Source organism: Chiloscyllium plagiosum, unplaced genomic scaffold (genome assembly GCF_037043375.1).
Source record: "Chiloscyllium plagiosum isolate Xiang-an unplaced genomic scaffold, Cpla_swu_hap1 HiC_scaffold_22, whole genome shotgun sequence".
Lineage (NCBI taxonomy): Eukaryota > Metazoa > Chordata > Chondrichthyes > Orectolobiformes > Hemiscylliidae > Chiloscyllium > Chiloscyllium plagiosum.
The window spans coordinates 2478117-2492419 of record NW_028270160.1 but is presented as its reverse complement, the minus strand read 5'-3'; the positions used below and the strand labels follow the sequence as shown (position 1 = coordinate 2492419).

Sequence of the window (14303 nt, the reverse complement as noted above, 5' to 3'; positions counted from 1 at the left end):
CTCCAAACCTTTTGCACTTGAATGCACCTGAGCTGCAGCTGGAAGCATCTCCTTTAGTATCACCCATTGTTATTTGCAGTTTTTCTTGCCAGTCTTTGATTCCATCGTGCCTTGGCTCTTCCAGTTTATACATACTAATAGATTGTTCCTTGATCTTTTGGTCACTCATATCCAAATATTTCTGACAGCTATTTGGTCCAATTATTTAGTTAATTTTATATTTCTATTTTTACTACAATTGGGAACTCTGTAGAGAAATGCAGTTATCCTGTTATCATTAAGTTAAAGAGATAAATAAAATAAGTTGAAATATTATTCTGCATTTTTCTTGAGCATTTTTCTTGCATGTTGTTCCTTTACAAAGCCATAGCTGAAACAATGCAGAGTTCTTGCAAAGTTGTTGTGTCATAAAGCTGGTCCCTTTTTTTATATAAAAGCTGTTCCTTTTCTCAAGGATACTGTGTCCTTGGTTTTTTCAGAGGGGTCATAAACCACTCCTGGTTTCAATTAGACTGGTTTGGTACAGACATTAAAGGGTATTGAGAGGCTTTTTTGTTTATATGTAAATAGATGAGACTTCAGGCCAAAATGGTCATGTTTGAGAAGTGACCTGTGTAATGAAAGGGAAGTGGTAAGCTCTCTAGGTGAGCAGTTCAGTTCAGAACTAGTTGGGAGTTCAGCAGTGGACTATGTGAACAGCCTCTCTCTCTTTCTGCCCTTCTAACTTCAACCTGTAAGCATCTGTTCTTTTTTATTACTGTGTTTAAGGGGGCTTGCTTAGTGGGTCTATTGTGTATATTTGGAACAGCATAATTAAGTCTAATTTGGATGGACTGAATTCTGTAGGGGTTCTTTATTCTGTTCCATGTGTTTTATTGTGTAATTTTAAAAATTGGCTGTTTTTAAACGGGGAAGTCAACCTCGCTAACTTACTTTGGGTAATTTTCACTGTACACTTACCAAAACAAATTTCAAAATTATGGTCTGGGCTGCCTGCTTAAAAGTGTTTTGAGTGGTCTGACCTACTCCATAACAATAGCTCTTGAGGATGTAGCATAAGTTGGAAGAGGAGAGGCCATGAAGGGATATGAGGACTGAGATCAGGGGTGAAAATGTTAGAATGGTGATAGAGTTCCCAATATGGGGCAGCTGTGAGGTGAAAAACACTTGATGTAAGTTAGAATACTGGTGGCAGAATTTTCTTTCAATATCAACTGTTAGAACACTGTATAAAATGTTGTTCACATAAGCCCTCTTTTGTCTTGGTGTCCCATTTGGTCTTTTAATGTCTCAGTGAAATTTCATAAGATGTTATTCTATATAAAAAATGTTTTACATACATGTCCATTCCTTTTTGAGAATGGCATTATTAGGCATCCCATAAGTGTGGGTGACACAGTGACTCAGTGGTTAGCACTGCTGCGTCACAGCCCCAGGTATGTGGGTTCGATTCCCACTTTGGGTGACCGTCTGTATGCAATTTGCACGTTCTCCCCGTGTGTGCGTGGGTTTCCTTTGGGTGCTCCAGTTTTCTCCCACAATCCAAAGATGTGCAGATCAGGTGAATCCTCCATGCTAAATTGCTTGTAGTGTTAGGTGCATTAGTCGGGGTAAATGTAGGGGAATGGTTCTGGGTGGGTTACTCTTTGGAGGGTCGGTGTGGACTTTTTGGGTGGAAGGGCCAGTTTCCATACTGTAGGGAATCTATTCTAGACATATGTTACTTCAATGTGAACTCCTTTGGGTAAGCTGCTGTTTTTTTTTAATCCTTTGGCACACTAAATTATGAAGATCACATAGGCTGAAGTTTGGTTTTATGATTAAAAATATAATTAGCTTTTAGTGTAAAGGATATATTGATTTGGGAATTGATGCTTAAAAATGACTCTCTTACTCTATAATTATCACAGTGTAAATGGAGGAAATAGGCAGATACAGTATTTTATACTTTAGCTTGGACCTGCAGATAGTTTGAAAGGGATATGAGGACTGGGTTCCAGGGTGAAAATGTTAAAATGGTGACAGTGGTGGATGGGTTACCAATATGGGTCAGCAACACAGCTGCGTTTGCTGGTGCTACCATTGGTAACAAAGCAGGTAGTAAGGAAAGTAGAAAGCGCCTGCAATGTGATTAAATAGACCAAGTGCATGTGTGGGTGCGGCGAGAATGGCAGATGTAGGAGAATAAATAAAACAAAGAACTGCGGTTGCTGAAGATCTGAAACAAAAACAGAAATGTATGAAGAAATTCAACATCTGTAGAGAGCAAACATTTTGAGTCCAATTACCCTTCTTCAGACGGGTCTAAATCTAGGCATGTTGCTATCTATTTATATTAATTTCTCCATGGTTGTTTGTTATTTCATCAATTTTTCTGTTTGTGTTAAGTATTTCATCTTTCATTGTTAGCCATTTTCTGTACATCTTGGTAATTTTTGTTTGATTTGAAATCATAAATTGTATTTAATATCTCAGATCTCTGCTTGGATTTTCAAGAGTTTGGACATGTGTAACATGTATTATCATCACAATTCACACTTGGAGTAGATTTAAATTTAATGTAAAGGCTTTTTATATGCTATAGGTGAAATGTAAAGTTAATACACAACTTGGACATTGAAGCCTTAGCACTGTCGCAGTAATTTTAAGGAATATTTTGCACTACTGGATGCAACATGAGCATTTAGTTCCTGCTGTTGCATTAAAATCTACCATGTAAAGTCGAGGTGGAATATGTCAGAATGCAAAGCTATCTGGTTTTAAAGTGTTTGCACAGTATAAATTGACCAATGGAATCGAGGAAAAGTAAATCTAAAGAATGACTTGACTACTGGGAGTTCGTCCTTGTTTTAGTGATGGACTGTTGAAAAATGTATTCTTATGCAATAGAGGCTTCAAAAGCACAGTTATTGCTTGCAGTCTTAAAGGCCTGAGGAGGCATATTGCAAGCCAAATTGTCGTAGTCCTCATATTCTGTCTTTTATTCTACTTAGGTTGGCACAGGCAACCCAGGAAAGAACAGATTTATATGCTAAACAGGGTCGAGGCAGTCAGTTTACGTCAAAAGAGGAAAGAGATAAATGGATTAAGAAAGAGCTGAAATCACTCGATCAAGCTATTAATGATAAAAAACGACAAATTGCTGCAATTACCAAGGACCTTGAGGATACAGAAGCCAATAAAGAGAGAAACCTGGAACAATATTCTGTAAGTAATTAGTACCACCAATGGATTATTTGAGATATTTATCAACCTTTTGTATATCACATAGTATTGTGCATTTTTAAAATTATCAGGTGAGAAGTTAGTCAAAAGGAATTCTTATCCAGATTATTTTCTCTCTCTGGAAAATTTTAATGGACATTTTAAGTAAAGTGACTGGAAAAGGATTTGCACCAAAGGACCCACTTACACAGGTCTCAAAAATACCCCGAATTAAAAAAAGAGATTGAGGAAAACACAGGAAAATAAAGCTTGTCAGTCTGGTTAACACCTTCTGAGTCAGGGTTGTATTTCCCCAAAGCCCGCTACAAAAACATGAGCACGTAGGCTAGGCTGACATTCCATGTGTACAGTTAAAGGAGGATTGTGCAGTTGGAGGCGTCAGCTTTCAAACAGAGGCCCTATCCAAGCTCTGAATTGAATGTAAAAGATTGCATGGAAATTTGAACAAGAGTATTGGTGTTTTACAAAGACCTGGGCATGTTTATTCTCTAACCAAAATGAATAAAACTAATTATTTCATTACTCGTGTTGGGTAGCTGCTTCTGCTGATCTTTGCTGTGATATTTTTTGCATTAGAACAGTGATGCAGAAACCATATCAGTGGTTGTGAAGCATTTCATTGCATCTTTTAAAGAGACTATACATCTGCAAGCCTATTGCTTTCTTACAAAGACAGTGAGTTAATTTGTATAATAACAAAAAGTTGCCATATTGCCAGAGGGGACCATAGAACTGTTCTGTCATGAGAGAGAAACGACTGGGGATGGTTTAACTTGAGGGTCACTTGAATTTTATTTTATACAAAAAAGGTGTGTAAGTGGAAGAGCAGGGAAGGTGAGCGAAAGCTTAGAGGGTGTTGCCATAGAGTCCTACACAACACAGAAGCAGATTCTTCAGCCCAAATTGTCCATGCCGACCAGATTTCCTAAACTGAACTAATCTCATTTGTCTGTGTTTGACCCGTATCCCTTTCAACCTTTCCTATTTGTGGAACTGTCCAAACATCTTTTAAATGTTGTAATTTTACCCATCTCTACCCACTTCTTCTGGCTTGTTCCATATGTGCACCACCCTGTGTGTGGAAAAGGTTGCCCCTCAGGTTCCTTTTTGTGGGCCGCACAGTGGTTAGCACTGCTGCTTTACAGCGCCAGAGACCCGGGTTCAATTCCCGCCTAGGCGACTGACTGTGTGGAGTTTGCACATTCTCCCCGTGTCTGCGTGGGTTTCCTCTGGGTGCTCCGGTTTCCTCCCACAGTCCAAAGATGTGCAGGTCAGGTGAATTGGCCAGGCTAAATTCCCCGTAGTGTTAGGTAAGGGGTAAATGTAGGGGTATGGGTGGGTTGCGCTTCGGCGTGTCAGTGTGGACTTGTTGGGGCAAAGGGCCTGTTTCCACACTAAGTAATCTAAATCTTTCCCCTTTCACTTTAAATCTATTCTCTCTAGTTTTGGACTCCTCTATCTTGGGGCAAAAGCCTTGACTGTTCATCTTATCTATGCCCCTCAAGATTTTATGAATGTCTAAGATCACTCCTCAGTCTCTGAAGCTCCGGGGACAAAAGTCCCAGCCTATTCAATCTCTCCTTATAACTTAAAGCCTCCAGTCTTGGGAACATCCTTATAAATCTTTTTTTTTTGCACTCTTTCCAGTCTAATAACATCCTGTCTTCAGCAGGCTGACCAGAATTGTACGCAGTACTCCAAATGTGGCCTCACCAGTGTCTTGTACAGCTATAACATGACGTCCCAATTCCTATACTCAGTGCTGTAACTGATGAAGGCAAGCATGCCAGACACCCTTTTTCACCACCCTGTTTACTGTGACACCATTACTGTGGCACCCCTAGGTGTCTCTCTGTTCGACAACACTCCCCATGGCTTACCATTAACTGTTAAAGTCCTGTCCTGGTTTGTCTTACCAAATGTAACTCCGCGTGTTTATCTAAATTAAATTCTAACTGCCACTCCTGAGCCTACTGGATCTTGGGATTCATTTAGCAGGATTATAGATCTCAAGTGCCACTAAATAAAAGTCAGATGTTGTATAGAGGATGGGGAAACAAAATGGAGGGTGGAGTTTTTGATCTGAAATTGCTGAACTCGGTGTTGAACTCAGAAGGCTATAAAGTGCTTAAAAGGAAAATGAGGTTCTGTTGTTCCAGTTGGTGGTGGGCTTCACTGGAACACTTCAAACCTAACGTAGAAAGGTGAGTAAATTGGCAAGTGTCCTTAAAGTGATGTCCTGTTTGCAGTCTGAGTAAACCGTTCAAACTCCCTAGTGTAGAGGAGCAAATACACTAGATCAGATTGAAAGATATGCAAATAATTTACTGTTGCACCTGAGACAAATTTTAAAATTGCCAAGCAGATTAGATTACTTAGTGTGGAAACAGGCCCTTCGGTCCAACAAGTCCTCACCGACCCTCTGAAGAGCAACCCACCCAGACCCATTCCCCTACATTTACCCCTTCACCTAACACTACAGGCAATTTAGCATGGCCAGTTCACCTAACCTGCACATCTTTGGACTGTGGGAGGAAACCGGAGCACCCGGAGGAAACCCACACAGACACAGGGAGAATGTGCAAACTCCACACAGACAGTTGTCCGAGGCGGGAATTGAAACCTGGTCTCTGGTGCTGTGGGGCAGCAGTGCTAACCACTGTGCCACCGTGCCGCTTAGAGCTATGTAATTATATAAATTGTTTGATTAAATGAGCAGTTTATTGTTCTCCATTTGGTGAACAGTGCAATCAGTGGTCATAAACTAATGTGATTGGTCTCATTTTAATGATTCAGTCTTCAATTTTTTTTATATATTTATGACTACATTCCATGCTTTTAATTTTGTTCCAGTTTATTTTGGGATTCATTTGTCTACCTATTTTTGTTGCTTAGTTGACATCTGTTGTAAAGGCGTGTAGATGAATTTTGATTTCACACAATTAGTTTTGTGTGTAGTAATCATGATTTGGAGATGCCGGTGTTGGACTGGGGTGTACAAAGTTAAAAATCACACAACACCAGGTTATAGTCCAACAGGTTTAATTGGAAGCACACTAGCTTTCGGAGCGATGCTCCTTCATCACCTAATGAAGGAGCGTTGCTCCGAAAGCTAGTGCTTCCAACTAAACCTGTTGGACTATAACCTGGTGTTGTGTGATTTTTAAGTGTTGTGTATGGAAGTGTCGATTTTATTTTGGCACAAGCAGTCACAGCTTTCCAACTGGTTGTGGTTGGATAACCATGTTCATTTGGCACCTGGAATCCTGATAATGCACACATTGCAGGCAAGAAGTTCGACTGGAAGTAAGAAATTTGAGCTACTTCTTTTAACAGCTGCTATCCACAAGACCATAAGGAATAGGTTCAAGAGCAGGCCATTCAGCCTCTGGATCCTGGTCTGCCATTCTGTGGTTTCATGGCTCATATAACATTCCTTATGTCCATTTTCTTGCATTTTCCCTGCAACTCTCGATTCCCCTACTGATCATTCCCCTACTCTCGATTCCCCTACCTATCTATCTAAGTCTTAAATATATGCTAGGACTCTGCCTCCACAACTGTCTGTGACAAGGACTTCGAAAGACACTCAACCCTCTGAGAGAAGAAGAAAAAGGAAGTAAATGTACTGTAGCCAGATTTGCAGTCAACACAAAAATGGATGAAAAGGCAGTTTGTGAGAGGGATACAAACAGTTTACAGAGAGATACTGGTAGGTTAATTAAGAGGGTAAAAAGTTGGCAAATGGAGTATAATGTGGGAAAGTCGATGTGCTGTTGGGATGGGAGTTTCAACATTAGGATCCAACCTGGCTACAAGGATAGCATGGATGTCCGATGGTCTGTCTTGAGAAGAGAGTAGTTGTCCACCTATGCAGCCACTTTTATGTGCCCTTACGGTTGCCCGACAGCCAGCATAGCTTCGTGCATATGTGTGGGGTTGTGCAGTGGAATCATCGATCATATTATCAGCAGATAGCCCAGTAGCCATTCCGTGTTTTGCCATTGTTGCTCAGATGTAACCAGTGCAATGGATGGTCGTGGAAGAAAGCCATCTGACTGTTCCCATTGCTAGATTCAGTAGCTATGGCAAAATGGTAGCGAGGCAGTGAGGGATTGGAATCCTGTTCTGTTATAGTACAGGATGGCAATTCCAGCAAAATGATGCGCATGTAGTCACTGGTACCATGTCCCCTTACAAAGACCGCAATCCTGTGTACTTCACCTTCCTGTCTCTAGTAAGATGGATTGAAACTAGTTTGTCCACAAGGGACAGTGTCGACTCAAAGACGGGCAATTGCAAGATGCTGCAGAAATATCCAACTCCCTCTCTGCATTTGTGAAAACGTTCTTCATCACCATGGCAACCTCCTAGCTATTGGTAGTAAGGTCCTTGCATTTCTGAGGTTGAAATGAATGGCGCATCTTCATTTAGGACATCATAACTAAGGCACACAGAATGGAAAATAGGAACAGGAGTATGTTATTGGCCACTTTGGGTCTGCTATGTCATTCATTATAATTGTGGCTGATCATCCAACTCAATAGCCGGCTCCTGCATTTACTCCATAACCTTTGATCCCTTTAGCCTCAAGTGCTCTATCCAACTCATTGAAATCATACAATGTTTTGGGCTTGACTGCTTTCTAAGGCAGACAGTTCCACAGGTTCTCCACTCTCTGGGTGAAGACATTTTTTCCTCTTCTCAGTCGTTAATGATTTACCCCATATTCTTAGACTGTGATGCCTGGTTCTGTATTCCCTGCCGTGGGGAGTACCCTTCCGGTGTTTACTCTGCTCAGTTCTATTAGAATTTTACAGGTTTCTATGAGATCAGTCCTCATTCTTCTGAACACCAGCAAACATAATCCTAACTGTGATGCTGGAAAAGCACAGCAGGTCAGGCAGCATCCGAGGCTCCTGGCCGAAACGTCGATTTTCCTGCTCCTCGGATGCTGCCTGACCTGCTGTGTTTTTCCAGCACCACTCTAATCTTGACTTTGATCTCCAGTATCTGCAGTCCTCACTTTCACCATAATCCTAACTGTTTCGACTTATAGAACATTGCAGAGCAGTACAGGTCCTTTGGTCAACCTGTGTTGCATCAACCTGTGGAGCCAGTCTGAAGCCTATCTATCCTGCACTATTCCATTTTCATCCATATGTTCATCCAATGACCATTTAAATGCCCTTAAAGTTGGCGAGTTTACTACTGTTGCAGGCAGTGCGTTCCATGCCCCTATTACTCTGAGTAAAGAGACTACCTCTGATATCTGTCCTATATCTATCACCCCTCAATTTATAGCTACATCTCCCTGTGCTCGCCATTATGATCCGAGGATAAAGGCTCTCACTGTCCACTCTATCTAACCCTCTGATTATCTTATATGTCTCAATTAAGTCACCTCTCAATCTTCTCTGCTAACAAAAGCAGCCTCAAGTCCCTCAGCCTTTCCTCATGAGACCTTTCCTCCATACCAGGCAACATCCTAGTAAATCTCCTCTGAACCCATTCCAAAGCTTCCATATCCTTCCTTTAATGCAGTGACCAGAACTGTATGCAATACTCCACGTGTGGCTGCACCAGAGTTTTGTAGAGCTGCAGCATGACCTCGTGGCTGTGATACTCAATCCGTCTACTAATAAAAACTAACACACCGTATGCCTTTTTAACAGCCCTATCAACCTGGCTGGCAACTTTCAGGGATCTATGTACATGGACACAGAGATCTCTCTGCTCATCTACACTACCAAGAATCTTATCATTCGCCCAGTACTCTTTAGTCCTGTTATTCCTTCCAAAGGGAATCACCTCACACTTTTCTGCATTAAACTCCTTTTGCCACCTCTTAGCCCAGCTCTGCAGCTTAGTCCTGTTATTCCTTCCAAAGGGAATCACCTCTCACTTTTCTGCATTAAACTCCTTTTGCCACCTCTTAGCCCAGCTCTGCAGCTTCTCTATATTCCTGTGTAACCTGCAACGTCCTTCAGAACTATCCACAACACTACCAACCTTAGTGTTATCCGCAAATTTACTAAGCATTCCTTCTGCATCCTCATCGAGGTCATTTATAAAAATGATGAACAGCAGTGGTCCAAAAACAGATGCTTGTAGTGCTCCATTAGTAATTGAACTCCAGAATGAATATTTCCCATCAACCACCACCCTCTGTCTTCTTTCAGCTAGCCAATTTCTGTTCCAAACTGCTAGATCACCCTCAATCCCATGTCTCCGTATTTTGTGCAATAACGTACCTTGGGGAACCTTATCAAATGCCTTAATGAAATCCATATATACGACATCAACAGCTTTACTCTCATGCACCTGTTTGGTCACCATCTCAAAGAACTCTCAAGGTTTGTAAGGCATGACCTACCCTTCACAAAACATGTTTTACTATCCCTAATCAACTTATTTCTCTCTAGATGATAAATCCTATCTCTCATAACCTTTTCCAACACTTTACCCACAACCGAAGCAAGTCTCATTGATTGCCTCTACTCCCCTTCTTGAACAAGGGAACAACATTTGCTATCCCCCAGTCTTCTGGCATTATTCTTGTAGACAACGACGACATAAAGATCAAAGCCAAAGGCTCGGCAATCTCCTCCCTGGCTTCTCAGAGAATCCTCTGGTAAATCCCATCTGGCCCAGGGGACTTATCTATTTTCACACTCTCCAGAACTGTGAACCTCCTCCTTGTGAACCTCAATCCCGTCCAGTCTAGTAGCCTGATTCTCAGTATTCTGGACAATGTTGTCTTTTTCCAGTGTGAATACTGATGAAAAATATTCATTTGGCGCTTCCCTTATCTCCTGTGAATGCATGCACAACTTCCTACTACTATCCTTGATTGGCCCTCATCTTTCTCTAATCATTCTTTTATTCCTGATATACCTATAGAAAGCTTTAGGGTTTTTGTTGATCTTATCTGTCAACAACTTCTCATGCCCCCTCCAGGCTCCTCTTAGCTCTCTCTTTAGGTCTTTCCTGGCTACTTTGTAACTCTCAAGCACCCTAACTGAGCCATCACATCTCATCCTAACATAAGCCGTCTTCTTCCTTTCGACAAGAGATTCAACTTCTTTAGTAAAACCACAGCTCCCTCACTCGACTACTTCCTCCCTTGCCTGACGGGTACGTACTTATCAAGGACACACAGTAGTTGTTCTTTGAATAAACTCCATATTTCTATTGTGCCCATCTCCTGCAGTTTCCTTCCCCATCCTATGCATCCTAAATCTTGCCTCATCGCATTATAATTACCTTTCCCCCAGCATTAACTCTTCCCTGCGTTATATATCTATCTCTTTCCGTCACTAAAGTAAACATAACCAAATTGTGCTCACTATCATCAAAGTGCTCACCTACCTCCAAATCTAACACCTGGCCAGGTTCATTACCCAGTACCAAATCCAATGTGGCTTTTGCCCTTGTTGGGTTGTCTACATACTGTGTCAGAAAATCATCCTGCATACTGGACAAAAACTGACCCATCTAAAGTACCTGAACTATACTATTCCCTGTAAATATTTGGAAAGTTAAAGTTCCCAATAACAACTATCCTGTTATTCTTGCTCCAGTCGAGAATTATCTTTGCTATCCTTTCCTCTACACCTCTGGAACTATTCTGAGGCGTCTAAAAAACTTCCAACAGGGTGATCTCTCCTTTCCTGTTTCTAACCTCAGCCCTTACTACCTCAGTAGACAGTCCTCAAACGTCCTTTCTGCCACCGTAATACTGTCCTTGATAGCCTTCTCCCTTTCCTTCCACTGTCTTTTCCAGTATCTTGTTTTACATTAGCTGAAATACTCAACTTCAAATCAAATATGCTGATATCAGACCAGCATGGCTTGCTAACTCCTGGAATGACCTGTGTGGTACTGCATAATTCCAGGGAATGGTCATTGTGTGCATAATGACGTCTCAAATATATCATCCAATGCAGTTTGTTTGTGTGTTTGTGTGAGAGACAGACAGTGAGCTGACATCGCTTTCTGAGATCTATGAGTACTTAGAGTCCAAAGATCTAACATTAATACGTCCAGTTCCTACTTCATTCAGTATAAATTTAATGCAAGTTGCAAGAATTTTCACATCTTGCGTGTAATAAGACTCTAGTTGGGTAGTCATGGAATCAAAACATTGTTTTGTAATTTCCTGTGATGCACTGAACTTTTTTTTTGTTTTTGTTAGAAACTTGACCAAGATCTGGCTGAAGTAAAAGCACGAGTAGAGGATCTTGACAAGAAATACTATGAAGTGAAAAACAGGAAAGACGAGCTGCAAAGTGAGAGGAAGTAAGTTCAAAAAAAGTTAGAATACCTTGTAACATTCACAAACTATTGGAATGTTATTTGGTTCACGAAAGTGTTATGTTGTTCATGCTCATATGATCTCAAACATTTTTATATTAAACCAGTATTACAAAAGACCAAATAAACATTGTCATACCATTTTCAGTCTGTTCTGTCTGTAAATACAACATAAGATATAATTGACATTGCAGTAAACGTTCAGAATTAGCAATATCTTTTAAAACATACTAACAAAAGAATACAGTATTTTGGTCTTATGGTGCAGTTGTAGTGTCCTAATCTATGGCCCAGGATGTTTGGGTTTGAATTCTACCTGCTCCAAACGTTTATCATACCAACCCTCAACAGGTTGATTAGAAATGTAGAATATAGTATTTTTTGAATAGCAAAGGGTCATTGTGGCCAATATACTCGTTACTGTAATACTGAAACCTGAACCCAAGACCAAATTGACAAATGTTATTTAATGAGATTTAAAAAGGTGTACCTTTGTTTGTGCCTATAATTGGAACTAAATTGATGGGCATAATTTTAGTGCAAAAATTAGGTAATCTTAAACCTACCCACTTCAGAGTTTATGGAACCAGGGCTAAGTATAGACAAACAGTTCACTCCCAGGAGGCAGGCTGACAATATAAAAATGGCTTCATCTATATAAGGCTCTCTGGGATGAGGAATTGATTCTTCAGAATGGATCAAGCTTAACTGGACTTGGAACCTGCTCCACACTGCTCAATGCTAACAGGAAACCTGGTCTGTTGCTGAAATTGACTTTGAGACAGGGGTTTGGTATGGAAACAACAGCATGCAGAGAAACAATGAGTTAACATCCAGGTTGATGTTTCTTTTAAATTCCCTCTAATTTGCCACTTTCTTTTCTCAAAGCTACTTAGAATTGTAGAATTCCTACATTTGTGGAAGCAGGCATTTTGGTGCACCAGCCCACACCTACCCACCGAAGAGTGACCCACCCAGATTCACTGCTCTACCTTGTCCCTGTAATCCTGCGTTTCCCTTGTCTAACCCAGCTAACCTGCACATATGAGCAATTCAGCATGGCCAGTTCACCTAACCTGCACTTTGGACTGGGTTGACTTGTGTTGAGGTATAGTTCAAGGAAATTGGTTATTCTCTCATATTGGAATAAAAGGGCATTTTAACTCTGATGCTAGGCTGTCCATTCAAAGGAACCATGAAAACCAGGCTTGAGTGTGTTTCTGTGAGGCATAAGTGTTCTGTCACAGGAGCAGTGTGTTTGATGGCCTAACCCATTCATTAAAATATTCTATCTACAGGAAATTGCTTCTTTCTGGTTCAGCTTCAGGGGTTTAAAAAAGAACTCAGTTATATTTTTAAAATCAAGTGATTAGCAATTGTAAACGTGCTACATCCCTAATCTGCAACAAATAAGGTTTCAAAGCTCTTTTAGATTTAAAAAAAACTGGCAATTTTGGATGTTTTGGATTTTTAATTAATTTTGGGGGTCACAGTTTAAGGATAAGTGGTTGGCCATTTAAGGACTGCGTTGAGGAGAAATCTCTTCACCCAGAGGTGCGCATGTGGAATTCTCTGCCACAGAAAGTGGTTGAGTCCAAAACACTACTTTTTCAAGAAGGTGTTAGATACAATTCTTGAGGCTGATGGGATCAAAGGGATCTTTGTTCTTTGGTATGGGAAAAATGAGCTGAATGATCAGCTATGATCACATTGAATGGTAAGCTGGCTCAATGGGTTTGAATGGTCTACTCTTAATTTCTCTGTTCCTGTTGCTAATTTTCTTCAAGTTTAAGAAATTTATCATGCATGCTGATGTGGAATGTCTCCAGTTGTATACAATAATGTGACTTAATTTATACAAGCTCATAAACAACATAGTAATTATGCTCCTCATCTGGCACTTTGTTTTTAGAAATTAAATCGTTCTTGCAATATTGCATGACTGGCATTTATTGCTAATCTCTAGTTTTCCTGAGGATGAAGTGATGGAACTGAATGGCTTGCTAGGCATTTCAGAATGTAGATAATACTTGCCTATCTTGGAATGGATCAAAATTCAGTATAGGCCAAGCTAGGTAAGAATAGTAGGTTTCCATCCTTAAGTGAACCAGATAGGTATTTTAAGATATTTTGGGGGCAGCATGGTGGCTCACTGGTTAGCACTCCTGCCTTACTGCGCCAGGTATCAGTGTTTGCTTCCAGCCTCAGGCAACTGTCTATGTGGAGTTTGCATATTCTCATTGTGTCTGAAGGGTTTCCTTTGAGTGCTCTGGTCCAAATATGCGCAGGGAAGGTGGATTGGCCAAGATAAATTGTCCCATAGTGTGCAGGGATGTGCAGGCAGATGAATTAGCCCATGGGAAATGCAGGATGAAAGGTTTGAGGTTGGGTCTGGGTGAGATGCTGCCTGGAGGGCTGGTGTGGATTTGATGGGCTGAATGGTCTGCTTCCACATTGTAGGGATTCTATGATTCTGAGACCATGATGAGGTGAATATTTTTCTGAGGGTCATTAATTGGAATTCTGGTCAAGTTGAGTCCACAACCTGGTCAACCATGATAGCCTTGAATGACAATGGCTCAATACCCAAATTACAAGTGTCATGATTTGGAGATGCCGGTGTTGGACTGGGGTGCACAGAGTTAAAAATCACACAACCCCAGGCTATAGTCCCAACAGGTTTAATTGGAAGCGCACTAGCTTTGAAAGCTAGTGTGCTTCCAAATTACAGGTGGTTCTCCTGTAGCACGTGTTTCTACAAC

At 40.9% G+C, this 14303-nt stretch overlaps 1 protein-coding gene across 1 annotated transcript in view; it reads left to right on the top strand.

Moving 5' to 3' along the window:
* Positions 1 to 14303, top strand: part of smc3 (structural maintenance of chromosomes 3) — a 126833-nt gene that overhangs the window by 57212 nt on the left and 55318 nt on the right. The window contains exons 13-14 of the mRNA XM_087998711.1: positions 2994 to 3207; positions 11423 to 11526. Of these exons, the coding sequence (XP_087854837.1) occupies positions 2994 to 3207; positions 11423 to 11526 (318 nt within the window). The remainder of the gene's footprint in view (positions 1 to 2993; positions 3208 to 11422; positions 11527 to 14303) is intronic.